Source organism: Lutjanus erythropterus, chromosome 2 (assembly GCF_056507025.1).
Source record: "Lutjanus erythropterus isolate fLutEry1 chromosome 2, fLutEry1.hap2, whole genome shotgun sequence".
NCBI lineage: Eukaryota > Metazoa > Chordata > Actinopteri > Lutjaniformes > Lutjanidae > Lutjanus > Lutjanus erythropterus.
In genome coordinates this window covers 13,442,252-13,468,868 of record NC_139318.1, presented here as the reverse complement: position 1 = coordinate 13,468,868, position 26,617 = coordinate 13,442,252, and the positions used below count along the sequence as shown (strand labels likewise).

General features: G+C 40.3%; 1 protein-coding gene and 1 non-coding gene across 2 annotated transcripts; both read left to right on the top strand.

The window, feature by feature from the left end:
* Positions 1–259: 259 nt before the first annotated feature.
* LOC146331255 (G-protein coupled receptor 22-like) lies at positions 260–22,721 on the top strand. The gene is made up of 2 exons (XM_084744216.1): positions 260–443; positions 19,409–22,721. The coding sequence occupies exon 2, from the start codon at positions 19,520–19,522 to the stop codon at positions 21,071–21,073; it is 1,554 nt and encodes a 517-aa protein (XP_084600342.1). The 5' UTR covers positions 260–443; positions 19,409–19,519; the 3' UTR covers positions 21,074–22,721.
* Positions 22,722–25,739: 3,018 nt separating this feature from the next.
* On the top strand, positions 25,740–25,812 carry trnaf-gaa (transfer RNA phenylalanine (anticodon GAA)). The gene has a single exon. It is a non-coding gene; the product is annotated as a tRNA-Phe (tRNA).
* The last annotated feature ends 805 nt before the right edge of the window (positions 25,813–26,617 follow it).

Genomic DNA, 26,617 nt, shown 5'->3' with positions numbered 1-26,617 from the left:
AAAAATATGTAATTGTATTCTCCATGTCCTGTAAAACAAAGCCCCTCATTCTCCCATTTACTGATATGAAGATTCAGTTGGCACACAAAAAAATCCAGAGTGGAGCTTTAAAGTTTTCCCTCAACGACCATCAGTAACAATCACTAGTCAGGACGATGAACCCTTGGTGTGAATGACCTTGATCGCAGATGTTGTACCTCCCTCTTCCTTCAGTCAGTATCTTCCAGCAGCAGTAGAGCTGTGTCTGCCCGCGGACAGTCCCTGCGTCCGTCCGTCCGTCCGTCCGTCCCACTGAGCTGTGTGTTGTCAGTCAGTGGCCCCTGGTGGAGCTGCTGCTGCTGAGCATGTGCTCCTCTGCTCTGCAGGACAGAAGGAAGGGACGCTTCCCATGAGCACATAGGCTGCGGACATGGACCGCTGAGCGCACGACTCCGACACAAGAGGTAAGCTGCAGTTTTGTTAAAGAATTCATGCACTTTTAATATGTAATACATCGGTTTCTTGCGTGCAGCCGTTTATCTGATGAAGACATTTAAGAGTAAAATTCTTCCTTTTGACACGCATGTAGCCTCCACCAGTCCAGTCCAACAATAACTTCAATTGTGAATCTAAAAAGACTGTTCAGTCATGCACCTTCATATTATATGACAGGGACGTGCACTCAACTATCACATATTGAAACGCGTGTTCAACTTTTGGAAAAGCTTTGGTTGAACTTTTACGCAGCGTATTTTTAATCCAATCACGACCTCTCCTGAGCATATTTAACAACATCTTTATAAAGTGGAAACACTGTGTTGGTAATGCATATATATCCAACTTCATGTGTTGAACTGATCCGAGGATGGTGACTTGTATTTGTGCAGTGCACAGCGCACGTACAGCCCTGTGTGCTGCTGCTGTTTGGAGGTATCGATTTAGCAGAGGAATCAGTGTTTTATTAGAAACAACGGGCTGCATGTGGGAGTAGGTGCTTGACACAGTTACGGGCTCTGAGGCTGTGTGTTTCTCCCACGCTCCTGAGGGAGTCCTCTCTGCAGTCCGCTGGAAACATCTCACCATGCATACTGTACATCAAAGTGCGATCGTCTGTTTGGATGCTGCTCTGTGTGTTTGCCATGTTTTGCATTTGTGTTTGGTTGCGTGTGCCAACAGCCAAGGGGCCAAACAAGACTTAAAATATCTTTGAATGACACAAACCTCTGGTACTCTATTCCCACTGCCCGTCAGGGTCCATTAGTTGCTGAATTATGTGTCTATCTTCTCTTCTGTTGGAATTTTATGGACAAATCACCTAAATACTACTGCTATTACATAGTTAAAACCCCTTAATCACGTGTTAAAGGGCGGAATGAGAAGTATAAGCAAAATTTAGGACTTGTAATTGATCAGTTAAACAACTGTTAAGTTGTTTTATGCGCATTTTACTCAGAGCTGAAACAATTCATTGATTAGTTGTCGACTGTTATATTAATTGCCAGCTATTTTAATAATTGATAAATTACATTTTTAAGAAAAAGTAAATCAAAATTTTTTGATTCCAGCTTCATGTGGATATTTTCTGGTTTCTTTTCTGCTCTGTGACAGTAAACTGAATATCTCTGGACTGTAGCCAAAACAAGACTTTTGAGGACGTCACTGTGGGATTTTGAGAACACCGATCACCATTTTTTGATGTTTTATGGTCCAAATGACTATAATTAACAAAACAGGCAAAATAATCAACATATTCATCGACAACAATGATAATTATTAGTTGCTGCATTTTAGTTTAATATGAAATATTTTTAGGAGTAAACTTATCTGCCTGCTTTGACTCATTTCATACAAAATGTGTTTTTGAGTTTTATTGACCAGTTGATCAACAATTTACCTTGAGCAATTTGACAATCAATAATTGTTTAAATCTTTTCTTTAAACAAAAAGCCATAAGTATCTGGTTCTAATTTCTGAACTCTGATTTACTCTTTTCTTTGCCTTCTGTGTTTGTAATTTGAATAACCTTTTCGGTTTTGTGGAAAAAACTGTTTGTAATCATCACCGTGGGTTCTGAGAAATTGTGATTGACATTTATCACTATTTTCTGCTATTTTTTTTTAGCCAAATGATTAATTTAGAAGACAATTGTTGGATAAATTGCTAATTAAAGATAATACTACATCTGAAGTGGAAGGCCAGTTTGATGGCATACAAAAAAACATGAAAAGATAACATACATGAGCACATAGTCAAAGACAAAAGCAGATTGACTGCATGTCAAAAACATATGAGAGAATACGCGTAAAAGCACATAAGCATGATGAACAAACAATAAGTACAAATAATGAAACAATGACATAACCAAAACATACATGACAGCACAAACAAAAAATAGTAAAACAATGACTCAGTCCCATGATTGTCCAGTAACTGCTGTTTTATAGATTTGGAGATCCAGTTCAGAGATGTGATGTTGTTCCTTAGTTGTATAATTACAGTCCAGGTATGTGCACCTCGATAGGAAAAGGCTGGCTACTCTGCTACCTATGCTTTGTTTGAATATTAATGAGGGAGTTGTGTTTTATAAACACACAAACAGTATACATTAGAGTTTTTTTAAGTTGGACAATGAGCTGTTCAGAACAATCTGTACTAAAAGAAGAGATTTCTGCTCACTTCAAAGCACTGCATCATTCCCTCACTTTCTTTCATTTAGAGTCATACACTGCATAGATCTAAGTGTGCAGAAATCTCTTCTGTCAGTTTGGTCACATTGATGCTTTCAGCACCTTATAGCAAAGATTTCACAGAGCAAACCTGCATTATAGAACAATCTGTACTCACAGAATCGAATAATTCAGATTTACACTCTCACACAGTCCACACGCTGTATCACAGTTTCTCTCTCAGCTCGTCATCACAAGCAACAGTTTTTTTTACAGTTAAGAACAAAACAGCTAAAAAGAGACATGTACAGAGGGACAAATAAAGCCTGTAAAAGTGAAACTAAATGCAGTAAGACACAGCAGGAGAGATGAGGAGTAACAGAGAAGGGAGGGAGGGATTGGTTGCGAGAGTGTGGAGGTGGAGGAAAGCAAAGAGAAAAAGGGACGAAGTCTTGATGAAAGCATTTGGGTCTGAGCTGTATCTCTGCCGCGCCGCCGTCACCATGTTCTGCTGTGTTGGACGGCTTTGATTTGTGAACATGAAGGAGGGAAACCAAATCCTGCTGGACTCATGAAGACAGGGAGTGTGTGTGTGTGTGTACGTGTATGTGTGTGTGTGTGTGTCAATACAACATCATCCCCTCTCTGTCTTCTTCCCGCCAGCTCACACACAAATGGATAAATTGTCTTCTAATTACCTCCTTCTGCAGTTAAGTAACCAAAGTGTCTTTCTGTTTGGCATCTGTCAGTTGGAACAGACACCTTTTCTCTCGTCTCTGTTTCTTCTTTTCCTCCTCTTTTCTTTGCCCAAGCTTTTGTTTCCAATGGCTGGCTATATCAGGTCCATATTTCTGCTCGGCAATAAATAATTCAGGTAACAGGACAACACAAAGGCCCTCAGTGAGAGCCGCGATGCTTCACTCAAATCTGAATTGCCCATCTACTGTTTGAAGAGTCTGTCTCAATAATGGATTTGTTTCCCAATTCCCAGTGTGTTCTGGTCAATGACTGAGCTGGCAAAAGGTGCACTCACTTATCCCTCAGATTGCTCCTCGGCTGTCATTTAAAGATCTACATACATTAAAGATGAGTCTCCTGAAGAGTTTTTTTGCTTGATTTTACTCTCCCTGATATTTTCCCTTAAAGCACTCTCTGTATGTCTTCATATTTCATGCCGTCCTGCTCACTTTTTCCATTCTGCCTCTCCACTCCATTATGAAATAAACCCAAAATATTTATGACTTGGACAGAACCGGTAATTGGATTTCTGCATAGAAAGCATGGATGCAGCTTTAACAACAGGGCTACAATTAAGGGCTGTAAAAAAACAGCACAGAGGGTCAATAAACCAATCAAAGTGAAGCAGAGCTGTGACCCTGCTTGTGCCCTTTCTGTGGTAACACAGTGATGAGGGTTTAGGAAGTGTGTAGATGCAATGTGTATGTATTAGATCATGTGACAGATGGCAACTTATTTTTTCTGAGAATAAAGTTTTTTTTATATTTTCAAGGTGCTATTCTCCTACTATAATGATACTTAAGATTTGGTGCAGTGCTTTCTATTTCAAAAGAGGATAAAGCCTTTTTTGGACATATTTGTGGAAACAGCATATAATCTTCAAACCTCTTGCTGGGTGCTTCCCATGGCAGCAGCTGACATTTAAGATGTTGATACAAGGCGTTTTTTCCGTGCAGTCCACATATTGTTGGTAATCAGCCATTAGCGATTTAATACATCTGTCCCTTTACAACATTTGTCACAAGTAAACTTCTGCACAATGTCTAACTTGAAATAATACATTTATTTGCAACGTTTCAGCACTAGACATTCATCAGGGGCACGTCAGCCCTGACAAAGGCCAGCAAAATGTTTCTTTAAACAGAAAAGTCGGTGTGCTGTGTGCGCTGTCTTTTTAACACGGCAGAGTTTATATGCATGTCACTTCTGATCGGGTAACACCTCTAACACACTCATCAAACAAGAGAAAACGTTCCTCAAAGCCCATCTTGCACCACTGTATTCCAGGAAACATGTCTTTAAATGGACACACAGATTGAACATGCACCAGCAAATGGTTTGTGACATTCAGAAGCCATCTTCAATACAGAATAGCTGTAAATCGGCAGCCAATCACATTCGCCACATGCAATAGGAAGTGATAAATACAAAACTCTATGATAGACGATAATATAAGACATGGAACTGGAGCAACAAAAGTTTTTAGTTCCATGTATGATAGCGTAGTCTGTCATATAGTAAATTGATGTTTAGTATTTATGTCCTCCTGTTGCTGTTAGGAATGCTGTGATTGGTTGCAACACCTGCTTGAATTGTCATTTCTGCTAAGAAGCACAGCAGGATTTGCAGATTGTGGACAATTTAATGCAACAGTCATGGAACAATGCAACCCGATATTTAAATGATCTTAATGGAATCTAACATCACAAACTGTATGAAAACGATGATCATCAATGTTTGGCAGTTATATATTACTCAGCAATATATTACTGTAATATTATTACTTTTTCCAGTTATGAGGAGTGCAAGTACTACTTCAAGCAACTGTGAGTGACTAAGTTATTTTTTGACCTACGTAGACTATCCTATGACTTGTACATGTGGCAGGTCAGGACAGGTCACGTCAGCTGTTAGCCAAAAAGCTAAATGAAGGATGGAGGATGAGAAGGAGGGAGAGAGGTGTACTTTGCACAGGTGGAACTATTATTATTATTATTCTTTAGATTTTTGTGAGATCTTTGTGATACAACAAAGGGCAATGGAATCTGGAATCTACTTTGAAGGTCACATTTCGAGAGGTCGACTATGTTTCCACCACAGCCAACATCTGGACAGATAACAACAAAAGCTGTCTGAGTGTTAACAGTTCACTGGATTAGCAGCTCAACTTTGGGATGCCACATAGTACAAAACTAATAATGTAGTGTAACTGGTGATATAACTAATTACTTTTCATACCGAGTAATAAGTAAAATAATATTATTACCTTCCTTCATAACACTTCCTGAGTGTGGTCATTTGAAAATGAACTTAAAACTTATGCATACAGTATATACCAGATTTAGGCACATGCAATCACATTTCACATGTATAACATTTCCATATTAGCAGTATAGAACCATTTATATACATTTACAAAATCCATAACACATGATGATACTCATCTCGAAAATAGTAAACATAATGTCACTACAGTAGTTGTCATTACATTTGACGGTCAAAGTCATGCCTCAAAGAGTTCATGTGTTCCAGGCAAACCAGCTGGAAGTCAGAGTCAGGAGGGAATTCTCTATTCAATTCGTATTTGTTTTGCATTTTGCGCTGGCAGAGAAAATAATCCCTAACATGTACAGTCCTGTAATGTACTCCAGTGCTGCTTTGGATGAGACTTTCATCCTCTTTGTATTCATCTACAGCTACAAGACCACTCAGACTCAGCAGGTGTCCTGTTGTACAACTGTGTGTGTGTGTGTGTTTGTGTAGTAGTATAGGTGTGTGTGTGTGTGTGTGTGTGTGTGTGTGTTGCTCTCCCAGGCTGACTGTGCCGGGGATGAGCAGTGGCCTGCAAGTATTTTGCTCTGACATGACATTTTGTCTCCATCATGGCGCGGTGACTGGGGGAGAGCGCTCAAATCACAGCGTGATGTCTCAATAGGGAGTCTATTTACACTCGTGCGCAGGCACACATGCTGGTGGGTGTTTTTATTGTAGAGAGGGAGTGTGCATGCTCTATGTCCTCATGATGACTCCAGACTTTGAGTCTTGTCGTTACTCACCCCCTCAAACTGCACGCTCCCAGGCTTGAATGCTGTTGTTTCTATTCTTGTGCAGTGCTTTGTCCTAAATCATGTGTAAAATCAACACCCAAACTTTATGATGACATTGTCATGACAAGTGACAGAGGCCTCCTTCTTGGCACTCAAGGAAGATCTTTTTTCTGTAACTATCCTATGTTAGTGATTGCTAAAATCACCCTAATGGATATGTAAAGGGATTACAGTCTCATTACACATATATTAGAATAAAATATGGTCAATAAATGTCCACTGCGAACATTCAAATTTTTTTTGTTCTGGCACCACAGTGACGTCTGATTCTCAACAGCACTACACGACAGAAACTTCATACTTTCCCCGCAGCTTCCCTCGGTTGAGTTGACGGTCTGATTAGATTTTCAGGCACCTTGATGCATAACTTTGCATCTTAATGAAGAAAAACTGATTTACTTCAAACTGTTATAACCCCATGATGCTTTAAGTTATGCACTTCATGCCAACACCCATGTCTTATGTGAAGACAAATATATGAATAAGCTTACTGATAAATATGTTGTTAGATTAATGAAACAGCTTTAACATTTCACTAATCATGGAAGTTCTGACCCCCTGATAAGTGGAGGTGTAGATAAAAAATACAGAGAAATGCAAATAAAAGTGTATTTTGAAAGCAATATAATCCAAATATGTGTTTACTGTAGGAAAGATTGTAGTCGATTACTATTTGCATTTTGGAGCATATCTTTCTTCCCAGGGTCCTTCGTGCCCAGGGTCCTATGTTCCCAGAGTCCTATGTTCCCAGGGTTCTATGTTCCCAGAGTCCTATGTTCCCAGGGTTCTATGTTCCCAGAGTCCTATGTTCCCAGTGTTCTATGTTCCCAGAGTCCTATGTTCCCAGGGTCCTATGTTCCCAGAGTCCTATGTTCCCAAGGTTCTATGTTCCCAGGTTCCTATGTTCCCAGAGTCCTATGTTCCCAGGGTCCTATGTTCCCAGGTTCCTATGTTCCCAGGGTCCTATGTTCCCAGGTTCCTATGTTCCCAGAGTCCTATGTTCCCTAGGTCTATGCTTGGCACAATTTATTATTCATGAGTCCCTCAGGATAAATTGTGATCATTTGGGGTGTTATCTGATTTTAATCCAGTGCCCATCATCATCTTATTTTTTAAAATATGTTCAATATTTTTGGTTTATCTGCAAAACAAATGAGATTACCATTGGCCTCAACTGTACTTTAGTGCTCATTCGCAAATGTTGCCATGGAAACATATTAAACTAATATATTGAACATGATAAACATTAGACCTGCTAAACATAAGCATTTTAGCATGCTGACTTTAGCATTTAGCTTAAAGAGGGAGTCTGTGTTCATGGTTCTTTTCCAGGTTTTACAAATGGAAACTCCCACTCAGTCTTGTAGGTAGAGTGCTAAGCCCCTCCTCTTCCTCAGCCTGTGGGGTTTATATGTAGCAGCAGCGTTATCCAGAAACATGCATCAGGTCACATGGGAAAATGTTTTTGGAAGGGCTTGAGAATATTGCATTTTCGCACGAAAACATATGTACTTATTTCAATATTTATGTGTTCAGATTTGAATGCAAAATGATCTCAAAATGATCCTCAAAAAAAAAAAAAAAAATGGACCTACCTTTTGAGGCACCACTGTGCCCAAGTACAGTCTCGCTCCTACAGAGATGCTAGCATGGCTGTTAGTCTTGTTACATAATTCCTCATTCTTTTCCCCAACAGAATATGTTTGAAAAGTAACTTTTTTTTTACATCACAGTGATCATATGGTGTTATCACCCAGTGGTGTCTGGGTTTGCTGAGGTTGCCACTGGGAGCAAAAGACTAACACATCCATGTTGCTTGATCTGATTTAATCAAGATTTTTCCTGTGGTGTGGGTGTTAAAATGGAATTTTCCACAGGACTCCCGTGAAAATCACACATTAAAATGTATTCCACATTACAATTCGTGTACTTTTATTCAGCATTCCCCTCTTCTCACTATGTGTCATTTTGACAACCTGTTACATCAGTGTGTCTCACAGGAATAGCAAGATTATCTCCACTGTCATTCATCTTTTTAATCTTTGTGCTGCTGCTTCTGGGAAATGCTGATGTGACTATAGCTGTTCAATTATACATGCTATATAGTCTCTTGTCACGTATTTTCTGGTTTCCTACACCGGAGGGTAGAAGGTTGTGGCACATCAGTTGGATCTGTGTGTGATGAACATGGTTGCTCTGGATGTGGTTTACCAGTTTGTGAATTAACCCTCCTGCTGAGGCTTTGATGCACCGTTAAAGTGAAAAATTAGCCATTATACTATCAGATTAGTCTCTGGTGTTCGGAAGTTGTTTAGTGATGAAGTGTTGTAATTAAAATTTTTATTGCTCTTTCCCTCAACCTGCATTGATTTTCCACCTTTCCCAGAATCACTTTCTGAAGCCCTCCGGGACCAGGCCTAAATTGTTGCATTCAAGTCTGACTGTTGAGGTGGAGAAGCCAGTAGTGTTGAGCAGATTCTGAAATGGGTGGTTCACTTCATAAAGGATTTCTCCACCTGTGGTTGTCGAACGCTGATGTAAAATGATAGACACAGAAAGGAAAGGAAGTTTTTCCTTTTTAAGTGTGTTATCAAAATCTGTGTACTTGGCCTCTAAATTGCTGAAAACTTTTAACTTGATTATCCTGGTGAATGTTGTACTGCATTAAAGAAGGCCACAAAGCAACAAAATACTCAAGCATAAACAGGTGGCATATGAAATAACCTATTAAACATTGTACAAATGTTTACATATAAATAGAACTAAAATGAGATCAAACGAGAGATACAGACTCTCTTTCCAGCTGAATCAAAAATGGAGGATTAAGGATTAAGATGGGAAATGCTGTACAGAATCAAATGAATATCCTTACATATTGTATGTGTTTATGTGTGCATTTTTGCATTTTGCACTGGAAATATCAGCCACCGACTGTAGCCAGATATGACCAGCATGAGCTTGGCTTTCTTGCCAAGAGTTATATGAGAAGATTTTTACAATTCACATGTTTTTATGGTAAGTATGAAGCTGTAGCCAGCAGCCTGTTACCTTAGCTTAGCATAAAGACTTGGAAGCAGGATGAAACAGCTAGCCTAGCTCTGTCTGTGGGTAACTAATTACCACAATATCATGTTTGTATAATCCATTTAAAAAAAACTGAGCTCACCACATATGAGAGGGCAGGTCCATCCTCTAACATTCTTAAATTAAAAAAAATAAGTGTATTTAAAGGTACCATGTGAAACGATTTACATGTGTTAATCATTTTGTATTGCCAGTGTGTGGACAGATTGTAACATAACCTAAAAGATTAGACTTTTCTGGATTTTCTTGGTCGCCTATGTGGACTAATTTCTATGAACAGGACTTGTTAGTTAACTAGCTAACTTTCTGCTAACATCAATAAATGACCAAGACCCACTAGAGATTCACTGGTGGTTATTTTCTATCTGATTTCCATTTTTTAAAAGACTGACATGCTGATTCAGATTTTCTTTTTCTCTAAGAACTATATCTGGCAGCATACACAAATGTTTTTGTATCTTACCTTTAATGGAAAATTAAATTGTATGTTCATATTCCATTAAATAAGTTTTACATTTTCTCCAAAAGTGCTCCAAATTATTGCCAGGTTTTGTCCTCTCCCTCTCTTCTCTCCCTAATGGTGGTCTCAGACTTCAGGATCAAAATAATGGTGAATCATACACTATTGAGATTATTGTAGCAGAGGCAGCACAATCTCACGCTGGGGAAAGTGACCTTGTGATCGCATGGCGAAGCAGATGTAAACAAAACAGAGGCTGACATGGTACAACTGTTTGCTGTGGTGATACTTTGAATGAGAAAAAACAGAAACTCAGGGCCAAACATGTCAGGATGACAAAATGTTTGGGTAGACGTAAATGCAAAAGCAGCTGTAAATGTGTGTTCTGAGTTTGTCACACCGCAGAAACATATTATTAACTGCCCAGCAAAATTTGAATTCCAGCTCGTAGTTTTATTGGACATGTTCAGACATTTTTGAGCCACCAGACCCAGAGGACGGTGACAGGATGGTATCTTTTTTTCTTCTGTAAACTGAAGTGAACTGAAGTGAACTGTTGGGCTGATTTGGACTGAGAGTGTCACTAAAGGTACGTTTGTAACTGACTGTTCGGGACGGTGAGGGGAGGGGGAGAGGCGGTGTCGTTTGTGTATTAATTCATGGGGCTTATTTAGGGTTGGGGGACCATGGCTCCAGCACGTCCCTGAGCCATATTTTATGTCTGCCCAAAAAATCCTGAACAGAGAAATAGTGATCAACAATTTACCGTTCTAACTCTCTCCTCAGTGTTTTCACATTTTCAGCAACGATGTTCAAAATTGTATGATAACTTTTAACTGACAGTTTTTAATATCTGTCAGTAGTATGCTAGCTAACGTTTGCCTCAAGAGCTATAAAGTTTACTGTTGTTTGGCAACACCATTAGCTGCTCAGCTGCTTCAGTCTCCTTTTGGATTGGTCCTCATTGTCCTGTTCTTCGAGTGTGTCGCTCCTTGTTATGCCAACGACATGCTAGCATGTGTGTGTATCTGAGGCTGACTGCCCAGACAAATTGAAAACCAGCCGATTCAGTCATTCACCAATCTATCAGTTCCTCACTAGCACCCACCACTACACAACACTAATTTTACTTACCTCATCTATCAACATGATACCAGTCTATCACGTTCAGTCTCGTGTATGTAACATCATTGTTTTGGCCAACGCCGAGGATGCCTGCATTCGCCTACTTAGCGCAAACATGCATGCGAGCAACAAGATGCTGGCTGCATGCTGATGCTACTTTTCATTTAATGGCCACTGGTGTCCTTAATAAGGCTTTTCTGAACCTTCCACGCAGTACCTTTATCTGCCAAACTTTATTTAACCTCAAACTCCCAGAGGGCTCTGAGTTAAAACTGGAAAATCAGATCCCAGTGTCAACATGTTCAGAAAACTCGCTCATATACCATGATGGCTTGGTTCTCAAAATCAGCACCTGATATTCAGTTTTCTATGACAGTGTGTTCTTGCTCCCACCTTTGACCTCGTTACATTGTGAGAAAGTGTTACTGCTGATTGAATGCATCACCCGGATGTGACATGCTGGTCCTCAGTATGTCAGGATCTAAGTGAGATTATTGCCTTCTGCAAAGCTAGAAAAGGGTCTCTCACACACACAGTCACCTGGAGCACTCCCCGGTGAGTGTGTTCCACTCGCAGGCGCCTTAATTCGGAGGCCATCTTAAGAAATGCACTTGGCTTCACATTCACCTGCCTCTGACTCACACACAGCTAGTTACCAGGAGTGGAGCTGCTGCTTTCTGATAAGGTCTTATGTGGTATCAGAAATGAATAGTGGTGTCTTACAAGGTCTAACCTGCACCAAACCAGAGGTCACACAGATTCGGGTTGTTCAAAGCAGGAGAAAATTCTTAATAACCAGCTTGTAGATAAAGAACAGTGTGAAGCAGCGCTGGGTCAGACAGGAGGCACTCCAGGTCAAAGTAGGGTCATATTGATTGATTCTTCACACTTCTGCTGCACATGAATGCCCTTTGAGACATAGACTTTTTAATTTACAGAGAGATTAAACAGCACTACATCCAGAAAACCAATGTAACTGAATTTTTTAGAGTAGAGAAAATATCTATATCACAATCACACGAAAAAACATAACTCCTTAAGGCTCATTTATGCCCCCTTTACATATGAAAAGTATCCCAATGTAACTGTCACTGCCCACATACTTCCATGCATCCTTTACAATGGCACAAATGTTAATCAATATATCCTCTTGAGGGTGCCGCTCAGAGTCACAAGTTACTCCAAAGAAGAGGAAGAAGAGTCAAAAGTTTCTGACAAAACAAAAATGGGGTGCTTTTAATTACGTTGAATTTTGCCTCCTCGTCTCCTCTCTGTTGACCCAGAAGTCATTTCCGCTCTGCCATGATAAATGATCTTCCAATTGCTTAAAGGCACCTGGAGGAGACAAGGGTTGAAGACAGAGGAGGCTTCTTGAAGAGCTCAGAGCAAGAATACATCAGTGTATCCTACACAGAGGTCTTGTATCAAAAGGAGTGATGTTGATTGGACAGTTTCGGTGACGTTCATCCTGCATCATCAGGACCTATGCATGGAAATCAAATTCTGAGCAACAGAAGTTTCTGCACCACTTTAATGATTCTGATTGAATATTTATGTCACACACTTTTTAATGGACTGAACAGGGAAAATACCTGTGGTGGCTTACTTTATAGTATCATGCACATGATCTACAGATAATAAAATAAATCACAGTCACATGATGAGATGCTATATAATGCGCTGTCATGTGTTGGAGTCTAACACTTTATAATAGGTTAGTTTCATCGCAGAGAGTTGTGGCATCACACAAAGCAGCAGTCTGTCTTTTTTGTTTCACAATAAAATTGACACACATTCTCACACAGCTGTGTTTGTATTATTGTGCAGACAACAATAATGCAAGTACATGAATAGCCTAAGAAAACAAACTGCTGATCCATAGCCGATATAAAATTGAAGATTTAAAAGGAATATTGATGATAATGAAATGATTAAAATCAACATCAATAAGAATGCCAGTAATAATCAGCCATTTTAAACAGTTTACAGATCTAAATGAACACTGTTAAGTGTTGAAATTGTTCTTAAATAAATGTTTCTGTGGACATTCGTACTAGTCAGTTTGACAGCTGATACAGCTATGATCAGCTCATCATAAGTAACTGAAAGGAACCAAGGACTTTTCATTTCACAAATTCGTCTCCTCACCCTCGCGTCTCTTCCTTGCATCTCTCTCTTTCATATCCTTGCTGAGTGGAGCTAAGATGAGAGGAGAAGAAGTGAGTGGAGGAGATGAGGAGACGAATTTGAAATGAAAAGCAACCATGGTGATGTTGGAGACAGTTGTAATAATGCATCTCATGAGAAAGAGGCAAAAGCTGAGGCAGTGTGGTAGACAGGGATGGTCTGTGCAGCCAGTAAATACACTGTGATCTGTGGAAAGAGATTTTTAAAACTTCTTTCTCATGTCTTGCATGTACTATTGGCAACAGCTACTCTCATGGATGAATTACAGCTTGAAGCTCCCATAGGAACCCAGACACACATTTGTTTTGCCTTTTTTTTTGGAGCTGTTTTATCTCTTTTATCTCCCTTTAGTTGTTTTGTGGTCATTTTTTTCCCACTGTACTTGTTATGCATCTTTCTGTCGTTTTGTTGTTTGTTGTTTTCTATTTGTTCCTCTTAATAGTTGTTTTTGTCCCTGTAGTCATCCTGCATCTCTTTGTGGTCATTTTGTGTGTCTCTGTAATTATTTTGATTCTCTTTGTGCTTGCTTTGTCCCTTTTTGTGGTTGTTTTGCATCTCGTTGTGATCATCTTGACTTTTTTGTGGCCTTTTTGGGGCAGTTTGTGTCTCCTTGTGGCTGTTATGTGTCTCTTGTAGTTGCTATATATTTTGGAGGTGAGGCTTAAAGGGGTTCAGTACTTCATCCATAGTTCCACTGCCTTCACGACTACTGATGGTACTGCTCTGATTCATCTGTATGGTCCATATCCGTAAGCGCTCAGAAAACATGCACAAATACATAAAACAGAGTACAGTACAGAGGAAGGCTCCATCTGTATCTGTATAACATGAATCAGTCTTTGAAAGTAGAGCACACAAACTCAGTGCAACCATTAATTCCATATAATACAGATAAACTGTATAGCCATGTAACCAGTCATATAAAGCTCAATTCTGCACAAGCTGCTGTGCCATTGTACAACCAGATTGCTTCTCCGCTGCATTTTTAAGATATCAGGCAATATCTGTCCACCTGCTAAGCATCTAACCTGTGCCGTCATCATGCAGCTTTTTACTCAGGCAATCATGAACCGAGTCTTTTGGGACTTAAGCGGTCTTTGGGGGACTGGAGGAAACCAGGATACCAGCAGCAGTTAGGGAGGAAGCTGATGTAAGGCTGGTGTAAAAAAAACCTGCCACCTCTGCACCCTGGGACATCTTGTTTACCAGTGCTGCTGGCTGCTCGCCCTTCTTTTCTGCTTCATTCACTCACATTTTCTCTAATCTGTCTCAGCTCTCCAGCAGGCATTTCACATGTCCTACTTCCAGGTGATGCATGCACCTTTTAAAACATGAATACTTCTCTACATTTCCATTTCTTCCCCCATTTGCCCCCTTATCTTCACTCTCTCCCAACTCCAGCCTCTGGTGCCAATCAGACAGTCCGCTCACGATCAGAGCAGCTGGAAACGTGAGTCAGGCAAAGTGGCTGCAGGGCTGTGCTCATGCTCACCTTCAAGTCTGGCTGTTTTTCTGGCTCCCTATCAATTTTTCCTTTTACTTTCCTCACTGTCTTCTTACATTCCCATGAGATTCTGTATCTTGTACAGTTTTGAACTAAATCATATTATTTTGCATCTGCCAACTGCTTCCTCACTAACTTAGACGGGGCTGTAGAAACTCGCCTCTTGTTTCCATAAAGTGTATAATTTGCTTATGTTACTGGAAATAGTTTAAAGAACAACGCTGTAGATCTTCGGGGACCTCCATGTCCTCCCACATCCTGTTGTTTATAATGCCCAAGGAGAGCAGCAACACATGAAATTCAACAGATGAGCACAGATTGTAAAAGCGATAATTAGAAGCAATATTCAGTAAATCAGTGTGGCTGCACAGTTCGTCAAAATATAATCAAAAGCCAAATGAAATATCCAAATTGTAGAGACTGCAATTTTTCAAAAAAGAGTAATATGTGACAAAACAGCTTCATGATGAAGTACTGTAGTGCTGCAGAGATGACCTAGCCTACAAATTTTGTCTTCCAAGAAAACATGTTTGTTTGGTACAGACCCCCCAAAATGTCACATCTTCATGATTTTAATACTTGTTTTCAGTGAAAATGACAATAGTGATGCAAAAATAATCATTCCCACTAATCGTAGAGTGTCCCCATTTTTGTTTAAGAATGTCCTTTTATGAAATGTCCGTTATTTACTGTGCATTAAGAACAGACCGCAAAGTGAAATAATATTTTACATGGTAAGAATGACCGGGCAGCAGAGCCTACTGGTTGATAAAGTCAAGTCAGCTGCCTGCTGTATAGAGGTGGAGTTATAGCCCTTCTGGTGGACCATCATGAGACCTAACTTAAGGAAACATTAACTGTGGTCAATGGCAAGAGACTGTTTTTCAGTTCCGTTTGAGTTGTGCCATGAATTGCACATATGATGTTTGTCAATTTAAAAGATAATTTTATGTCAAGTTAAGTCGCTGTTTGTTGTAAGACCGTTTAAGTATATGACTCTGAAGAACGCTTGTTGCTGAAGCTACAGTTCCCATGTGTTTTCATGACAGAATTAGTCACACAAAAGCCGTTCTTTCACTTCATAGCTGATAAAAGCACCAGGAGTCTCTGGTTAAAACACTTAAGTTAAGATACCGTTACAAGGAGAGATTAGGTTGAGTTTGTTGCCCATGTCCATTGATGATCATGGGCCTGTGAAGGTGATCCCCATAGTGGTCAGATATTTTAAGATACATGAGAGCAGCACAAATGTGGAAATAAAACTACTTGACTTTGTTAAATTGAAAGAAGAATTAACAGGAAACAGCAACTGAGGTCGTCCAAAAATTTAACCTGGGAAAGAAAGTTATTGCATTCTTTGCCATAAAATAACACTGTACTGAACCATTGTAGTTTCATCATTTTCTTTATTTAGTATTCCATTGTTTATCATAGCTTGAATCACCATGGTAATGCAAACCATGATTTAAAAACACACTTTACAAAATTACTTACTTAGCACTCAGTTTTATGAGTCGGCACAGTAGTTCATTACGGTGCAACAGTTATCATGGTCAAAATACATGAAACTTGAACTGCCCTTCTTCTTTGAATTTCACAGAAAGTAATTTGGATATTTAAATGATCTATTGACCACCAAACTGGAAATGTCCTGGTTTTCATTTCAGAAATCTGGTCGCCTTAATTATATCACAATTGCAGTATTTCTCAAAATACTTGCAATATGATTTTTTTCAGCAGCCCTGTACAGTATCAGTAGCAGATCACACATCATTGCACTTTTCTGTTGACATTTTGACTCACATCTCAACAGCCCAATGACAGGGCAACAGTAAATGATGTTTTTCCCGTCTCCCTCATCTTTTTCCGTGGGAATGTGACATGTTTCAAGCTCTCTGCTCTGTAGTTGAAAGATGTTTTAACTCCGCTACTCTACCTTCTCACTGTCACAAGCACCATAGAGCTCGGTGACACACACTTCAATAGTATGGCACCTGTGTCCTCATTAATCTAGTCCCTTGTAGTGTGGTTGCCGTGGCAACAGAAACTGTGAGAAAATGAGTCCATCACTCAACTGGATGTCTTGTAGCTGGTGTGGAGTTGTGCAGAGGTTGATAGTTGAGAGTTGCGTTGTTTGTTTCCTGTGTTTTTGTACTCATATGGGCCCGTCATCAGATGTTTTACAGTCAACATGATGCTAATGCTGAGACTTTCACCTCCTGATGAATTGAGGGGAAAGGAAGCTATGATTTTAATCATTCAATTGATTTCCCGCTTGTGCAATCAGTAGTCTCCTTCTAATCAATGAGGAGTGGCTGTGTATTACACACTGGCTTAATTCTCGTGGTTATCAATAGAACAGTTAGATACTGTCTTGTGTGTATATACCAGTAACCACAATCTGCATCTCACAGCTACAACACAAAACTATAATTAAAGTCATTAATGACCTGCTAACTGCAGTACTGAATAACAGCAGCTAGTCTTCGTTGACCGTTTGGATCCAGATACTGGAGCATAATCAGTACTTGTAAAATGGACAGAGTGAGTGTCTTTTGTCCTCCATGTAATTTAGATCTAAAGGCACCAGCACACATTCAAAACAATGGATTGAATCATTATTACCGCCCTCTTTAAGTCCCAACACAGATTAACACTGGCCAAAAACTGATGCAATGTGTTGTTTTTTGATGCTGTAAAAGGTCTATTTAGTTAAGTTCTTTAAAAATTTATCTAAATGAAACTAAAATTTCTGTTTTAAAACACTTCTGAATCACTTTGGCTGACAATCTAATGTCAAGTTAGTTTTCTAAACTAGAAATGCAATTGTTACAACTGTTTCATGGGATATCACAATTCTAGGTAGTAACTCACCAAAGACATATTATTCATACTTTAACAGAGTTATTGTGGCCAGTGCCACCAAAAGTTGTTTTGTCATTGTGTGAGCCGTGCTGATAAAAACAATGATAAATCCTGACAAGACTACACATGCTACAAGTTCTTTAGAAGAAATAGTTTGAAATGTTGGCAAATGGGCTCATTTGTTTTCTTGCTGAGTTCATGTTTGTGCATTTCATATAAAGCTAGAGCCAGAACGTGATTAGCCTACCAATAGGTAGTTAGCCTAGCTCTTTTATAAATGTCAAAAATACAAATAAAAAATAAATACACTCACAAAAAGATATCTAAAAACAAAAGGTGTTGGTTTAAGTATTTCTTGACCAACAATACTGTTGCTATCATGAAGTTGCTCATCAGCCAGTGGAGAAGCTACACATATTTGTTGGGCAGAACAGGTCAAAACTCCAAGTTTTAAAGCCAATCAGTCATGCAAGGGGACATGGATGAGGCAGTCTTACATAAATAAATGGCCCAAAGTAAAGCTACAATGAAGTTGTTCTATATACTACAATTGTTGGTGGAGTTTTGATGTCTTGAACCCTTTTCCCTTCTCCATACACCTAGGTGGTGCATTCAACTACTATGTGCTAAGAAGACAGACATTCTGTTGTTTATCAAGAAACACTTATGGCATATACACTAACAGGAAATAAAACCACAAATGGTCATGTTACATTTTGTTTGTTATCATATTAAATAAATGACATACATGTTAGCTTTTGTTAAAATGTTAGAAGTGGTGGTAGACATTTGAACTATATTTCCCCCTGCTTACAGTGTTTGTGCTAAGCTAAGCTAAACACCATCTGACTCCAGCTGTAACATAATGCATGAATTTTGCCTCAGTAGAAGTAATTTGTTTTGGTAGGTTTAACTGTAGTTAAAATTGTCTGTTAGCTGTATCTGTATTTAATCACACCAATCTCCCTGAAACCTGCATTCTGATTGATTTTTACCTTTGGTTAACTGTGCAGTTATTCCTTGAAGTCTTTCCACAGTGTTTTTTAGTGAAGAAACTCTCTGGATATTACTCGTAATTCTAAAGTGAATTAACTTAAGTAGTCATCAGTTTAGTTGTAACCTTCCACCACTTAGACTCCTTGGCAGTGGAGGCATTTTAAATAAATTATGTGGTCTGTTACAGCTGGCAGAGCAGAGATCCTAACCAATATTGTGTAAGTTGCTGAATGTGTTGTTTTTACTGATCCAATGAGAGGGCAGCCGATTGCCTGCGGGTCTGATTACTTAGCTTCATTCAATTTGCCCGTTCCCCTGAGCTCCAGTACACATTAGTGATGGCCTATTGTGGCGGTCTGCAGTTCTGACAGCTTGTGTGCAGGTCCGGGGCTGTGGCTGAGCCAAAACCATAATAAAGGAGACAGATTGAATGGACGCATAATGCAGCACCTGTTCAATCTGCAGACGATGGGGTTTATATATGCATATTTATAATGATAGATAGATAGATAGATAGATAGATAGATAGATAGATAGATAGATAGATAGATAGATAGATAGATTATCACTGTGTCATGAGTTTTCTGTCCTAACTTATGTTGAGATGTCTGACATGCTATAAGTGAGAAAATGTGTTTTGTTTTTCTCCTCCTCACTTCATTTCTCATCTGTCTGGTTTGTGTTCATGTCTCCCCAGGACTGTCACCAAGCTGTTATTCATCCCTGCATCATGGAGGCTCAGCCTGGTGCATCATGGGAGCTCATCAACAATGTGACAGATACAATATATGAGGGCTGAGAGGTCGTCATGGAGACTGACAGCTACACCTCGGGCCCAGCCACCACTGGCTGGGCTGGGACGGTGGCCGGTCTTGAAGGAATGAGACTCCTTCAGGAGCAGGGAGGAGGAGGTGGAGGCTCGTCTGGCAGCCCCGTGTCCTGGTACATGCCATACTCGCTGGGCTTCCAGGTGTCGCTCACCGCCTTCCTCATGCTGGAGCTGGTGTTGGGTTTCAGCAGCAACCTGACGGTACTGGTGCTCTACTGCTCTCAATCCAATTTAGTGGACTCGGTGAGCAATATGGTGACCGTCAATCTGCACGTGCTGGATGTGGCAGTGTGCGTGCTGTGTCTGCCCCTCACTCTAGTGGTGGTGCTGCTGCCTCCAGGACCAAACCTGGCACTCCTCTGCTGCTTCCATGAGGCCGGTGTCACCTTTGCCAGCATAGCCACTGCTATCAACATCCTGGTGATCAGCTTGGACCGATACGACATCTCAGTGCGTCCGGCCAACAGGCTGCTGACGACACGTAGAGCATCGCTGCTTCTGGCAGCTGTTTGGGTCACATCTGTGGCTGTGTTTTTTATCCCGTTCTTGGAGGAGCAATGGTCCAGTGGAGAAGTAGCGGAGGAGAGGGGACAGGTGACACCCTTAGCTTTGACCTCAAATAGCATCAGCGCCACGGTGGTGCCAGCTTGGCGTAACCGGACACTGCTGTGTGTTGGTGGGCAGGGCTACCATTCAGGGGTGGGTACATATTACCACCTGATCCTGCAGGTACCCATCTTCTTCACCACCGTGGCAGTCATGCTGTTCACCTATTCCAGAATACTGAGAGCTTTAAACATCCGTATCGGCTCCCACATGAAGAAGAGCCAGCGGTTCAGGGGCCCCTCCTGCAGGGGGTGCCACAAGAAACAGAAAAAGAAGAAGGCAGGGCTCAGAATGAATGATGGCAGGGAGGTTGGAGGGGAGCAGTGCACCACAGACAGTACCAAACAGCTCAGTCACCCTCCCCTCATCCCTTCCCCCACCCCCACACCAACAGCTACCTCCCCCCCTGCCCTGTCCTCTACCGCGCCACTTGTCACCTCTGACACGGGCGCTGCAACCCACATGCCTGCCACCATGGGCGTCCAGGCCTCTGTGTCGGCCATCATCGCCCTGAGGCGGGCGGTGCGGCGACACAGGGATCGACGAGAGCGACAGAGGCGGGTGTTCAGGATGTCGCTCATCATCATCACCACCTTCCTGGGCTGCTGGGCGCCGCTCTCCGTGACCAACGTGCTCATCCTGGGCATCGGCCCCAGCGACGCCCTCGTCAGCCTACGCCTCTGGTTCTTGGCCCTGGCCTACGGCACCACTGTCTCTCACCCTCTGCTCTACGCCTTCACCAGACAGAAGCTGCGCCGTGCCCTCCGTGCCAAGGTCAAGAAGAGGGTGGTGTCCCTGCTCCAGGTGGACCCCTCGCCAGGGGGCACGGTCATACACAACTCCTGGGTGGAGAACAGAAAAACCAGCCGGCAGGTGCGTCTGGAAGCAAGCGAAGGTACTGACCGCTGCCTGGCAGAGGTCCTGTGAGACTGACACACACGGGCCCACCTTGTATAATTAAAAATCAGAATACAGTCACAGGTGTGTTCCATTATGAAACGCACTGGTGCGTGAAGCCAGTGAAGGAAATGTGAAAAACACATTTCCACCCCTGGGAGATGTGTAACCACCAGCAGCAAACTCATGCTAAACACAGCTAACGTTCACCTCAGGCAGCAGTGGGAACAGGATGCTGCCGTCACTGTGGTGCAGCTGCAGGAAATCATACAACAACAAACACACTATTGTATATAAGTTGCACTCTGTCAAAAAGTGAAGTCTGTTTACATATGGAGTTGTGTGATAGAGCGTTCTCATAGTGGTGCTTACCTAACTGCCCCAAAGAACGTGTTTAGCCAGCAGATGATCTGATGATCTGCCACCCACTCAAATGCTCCAAGGCAGCTTTAAAAAAGCATCGATACACTTCAAACAGATAAATAACTCCTTGAATGTATTTGATATAGTCTCTGCCTTAATGCTGCTCTGAAAGTTTGACTAGATAACATATTGTGTATTCTGAACTACATGGCGGATATTTACAAGCAAGACACGAGTACTACATGAAATATGATAATGAGATGTAAATGTGTCAGGGTTCAGGGGGGTTGGTCCACAGAGAGAAGGAGAGAAACAAGTCAGAGAGCAATTTAAGGCTAGTGTGAAATATTAAATGCAGTTTTACTTTAGCTTAAGTAGTTATTAAACAGTCAACGTTGCAGTGTTTATATAAGCTCCTTCATATAAATGCAACTCTTTTGCTTCCAAATTTGTATAAAATTGTGTAATAATAACTTATTGATGTTTTGCATGTACTGCAGGGAGAAGCCAGTGAGCATATTATTTAAAGTAGTAGTTTGACATTTTGGGGAAAAAAACGTTAATTTGCTTTTTAGCTGAAAAGATTGATTGTACTCTCATGTCTGTATGGTAAATATGAAGCTACAGCCAGCTGCTGGTTAGCTTAGCTTAGCACAGTAACTGAAGGAAGAACAGAAGAAGGAAACAGCTGGCTTGGCCCTGTCAAAAAACAAAACAAAACAGAACTTAAACCCCCTGTTTTTACACATTGTATGTGCATAATATGCACACTTGCACAATGAAGTACGCAATTAATTTCCTTCTTAAAATGTCTAAAAATGCAAGACACGTCATGCCGAGAATGCAGAGAAATATATATTTTATTCAAAGTAACAGTGCGTTTCCCACCAGTCGTTGCTTGCTAGTTACTATAATTTCCATGAATACATCAGATGTATAAGACCTCTTGCAGGATCCGCCCATAACGCCTTTCCTTCCGCCACGCTCCTTTCACCCCGTCACACAAGTGACAGTCAGTGACAAATCAAAACTGCTTGATTGACGGAGGTTCTTTAGCAACTTTGCTAACAATCCCAGAGACAAAGTGGGCGAAATATGGAAAAAATATAACAAAGAGTGGGAGAAAGCCAGTGGATTAAAAGCTTGATTCAAGCTCAAGTGGGGGACGATTCAAAGGCAGTGTGAAGAAGAAAGAAGAAGTGTGAAATACATGCACATTGAGCAGCTCTTATTCAGCATACCAGCACTGATGATCTTTACTTTCATTTTCATTCATACATTTATTAATTCTTCATTTTCTTGGCCTGCTGGTTTCAATTTCATTAGAGTTAAAAAGTGTAAAGGGTTGTAATGTAACCTACACTGCAGAAAATATGCTGTTTTAACTTAAAAAATAGTTGTCTGGGCTGCCTTAGAATGTTAAGTTGACTGAATCTGAAAATACAAGTTAAGATAATTTATAATGATTCAAAACAAATAAAGGTTTCTAATCAAATAAACTTGATATTAATTCAGTTGTACAAAATGTTACATAAGCTGAAGAGATTAAGTTGAACCAACAACTCTACAGGTAACTGAATTCAGTACTAACCTTCATCATGGTTCACAGTATTTTCATTACTGTGAAAACAAGCAAACATCTTAAAGTGTGTTAGAGACAGCAACTTTTCATCATGCACATTTTCTTTTAACTCACTTAATGTAATGAGTTGATTGAACTCTGCACAGTACACTCATTCAACTCATAATTTCAAGTCAAAAGACTAAAAGTTAGATTAACTTGTTGTCAGCCGCTGGCTGCAGCTTCATATTTCTACTGTACAGACATGAGGGTGCTATCAAACTTCTCATCTAACTTTCAGTAAGAAAGTGAATGCCTTTCCCAAAATGTCTAACTAGTCCTTTAAAAGTAAAAAAAAAAAAAAAAAAAAAAAAAAAATCTATTTTATGATTTATTAAATGTTGACAGATATAGATAGAGATTATGGGTAAAGTCAGCTGGCTGCACTGCAGTAGTCAGTTGGGACGACACTGTAAAATGGACATGTCACAGACACAATAACGGGTAAACCTTTCAATATAATGCAGTTCAGTATGTCAACAAAAATTAGAATCTCAAAAATACCAGTTGACTTTAATCAACACCCCTCTGACAACCTCCCAACAAAAACTTATAGCTTCATGAAAATAGTATTCATCGCAGATCTATTGTTTTGGATTGCATTATATTTAATGTGTCCCTCTGGTTCAGTTTGGGGCTTTGGCATACTTAAAAGCATCCCGTTTTATTTTGAAATAACATCCATGTACATGCCATAAATGCTGACCAGATTTAAATGTATTATATGTGAAATCTACAGTACAAGTTGCAAGTTCATTGCAGCTGGCTCATCTTGTTTCAGCACCCAGACATCATTCTGGTCCCGTGGGTCAACTCAACCAGCAAACACACGAGAGTGACTGTCACTACAGAGGAGCACTGACACATTGGTGGAATTATTATTAAGAGGACGAGTGATTGCTGTTGACTTTGTTCCACCTGCTTGTGTGTTCACTGCTCTGACACTGTACTCACAGTGGGACTTATTTCAGAGAACAAATGATTTCTCACGCACACAAACAAATGATGTGTTCTTGAATGTAAACACATGAAAATAAAATATAAATATATATTATACTGTATGTACCTACACCAAGAATATGCTATCTTTATAGATTTTCTTTATGGTGTTGTTTTATGTGAATGTATCACCATGCAATGTTGAATTATATCAATAAATATGAAATACTGAGGTCTAGATTTGCCTTTGTGTGTGCTCACATCTGTATGAGCTGTCTGTTATGAGTCTGATTGCCAACGGTCCAGTGTCCAGTTGCAGAAATCACCTAAGTATCAAATTTAAATTTGTCCCTTAACCAAATATTTCTCAGTGCTGAGGAATTCACTTAGGAGTGTTTACATTGTCTTCTTGCATTGTGTTTAGACGAAGATTTTCACAGTAGTAACTGACATAATACATCACATATGCACTTCGGTTACCATGGTTACTTCACTGCATTATTGTCAGTTATTAGCTAGCCTATCTAACACACTTTGTTAGCCTGTGTTAGCCAGCTACATTTTCAGAGCAAACTGGTCTTTAAGGACCCTCTAATAATGCAGTATTTAAGTAGCTAAGGAAAAATACAGATTATAGAGTATTTCCTTACAACATCCTGTGGTAATCCTTATGGTGATTTTATGTAATTAATTTTTTCTCGAGGCATTCTTTGATGAAAATTTAAGGAAAACCTTGGCATAAATGGCTTCATGCAAACGGGCACTGAAAAATACAAAATACACAATACAAAAGCATGCAGGTTGGCTGTGTGGCTGAAAAGCCACTAGCCCTGTCCTCGGGTGTAGCTGTGATAACTGCATTTCCCCTCATGAAGAATTTGAAACCTACTGTGAGAGAAACAGCATGAGGACAATACACAGCACTGTCCATATAGCTCACATGATCATTCCCTCTGTATGTACCTGCAGGGGCACACAGTGATGATACCCTGCTGATCTGAAGAACAGATCCTGAACAAAACCACACATTGTTACAATAAATAAACATGCTTGCGTTAAACATTTACTGCCATTATTTACTGTGTTGAACAGAGACTGCATTGTGTGAATGATATACTGTTTGTGCACTTATAACAATCACAAAGCAGCCAATAATAAAGTGAGTAGGTGGTGCAATTTGTTATGTGTTAATTTTAGCTTTGTCTTGTCTCTGTTGGCATGGTAAAATCAAACTTCACTTCTTCTTGCTGCTGCTGATGAGAAACCATCCTCTACTGTTTCTGTGGGTGCATCCGTGACCAGTAGGGTGACCAGTAGGCACATGAGCACCTACAGCACCTGTGGCACTGTTTATTATATCATGCTCCTCCTCCCAGTGAGCTATACTGTATGAACGCACTGGTTGAAAAGCTGCCAGCGTGCCGTTTGAAAACTTTGCGTGGGCTTTGTGTTTTGCGTGGGAGGGAGGCGCTACAGACCTCTGCAGTATGGGAAGAAGAAGGTCATCTATGTGGGAAGAAGCCTGCAGGACAAAGTAATTCTGCAACACTTGAACCCAGCGAAAACAATCTGATTACTGCAACTACTTTTGATCATTTGTCCGTTTTGATATATTTTGTATGTTAAAATAAAATCACATTTAAATCTCAAACACAGGTCGTGACGATAAGTAGAGGTTTAGAAACATCTATTTTAGTGATGTAGTTTATGAAGTGCAACTCGAGAGGGACCTCTGCTGTTATTACCTGACAGTACAACCTGTGACGAACGCGTGCCGAAATAGCTCAGTTGGGAGAGCGTTAGACTGAAGATCTAAAGGTCCCTGGTTCGATCCCGGGTTTCGGCAGGTTGGGGATCCGCTTTTAGTAAAAACGCTTCACAGATTCAAGTGTTCATACCTCGACATTCAGAACAAAAACAACAATGCACATGTGTGCAAAGTATCGGTGAGAGTGCATGTCAGCAAAGAGGGAGGGGGCTTAGTCTGGAAGAGAACCCTAGGCCTGCGAAAGCTCTCGCGAGAGTTCATACCACCACAACCATTGTCTAACTGGAATAAAGTGTTTTCTCCCCCTAAAACTACCAACATATTAACCATAGCGTCGTCACAGTATAACACTTTACAACTTGCCCAATGGCAAATCGCAAATCTTGAGTTTCCTTTCAGACATGACTGTCAAACAGGTCTAGACCAAAGTTATAATAGATTATTGAAATTAAACCTAAGTTAATGTGAAAACATTTTAGTGAGCTGAAGGAAAGCACCAAAATGAGGATTTAGAAGCTAAAATCAAATAACAGACAGAGAGGGAAACAACCAGTGTTAACAGAAATAAACAAGTGCAATAAATGCAATGAAATTCTTAGTTTGCTATGTCTGTCTACCTGGTGCTGTCAGTTATATAAAAAATATAGAAAATATACTAGAAACTAGTTTAACAAACAAAAAAAGAGGAAAGTGTGAGAACAAGATGACTGAGGAAGTCAAGGTCATAAACAGCTGTGCTTAAAAAGAGTATAAAACAATATGTGCAGTATAAACCTCTGTGCGAAAATACTAGGCCATTGCATGCTTATTGTGCATATAGGCTCAGTGAAAAGGCTCTGCAACACAAAATGCAACCAACCTCAATTAGTAACATTTGTAACGT

Bases quoted from the DNA above. Each gene is read 5' to 3' on its own strand.
- LOC146331255 (XM_084744216.1), top strand. From the start codon at position 19,520: ATGGAGACTGACAGCTACACCTCGGGCCCAGCCACCACTGGCTGGGCT.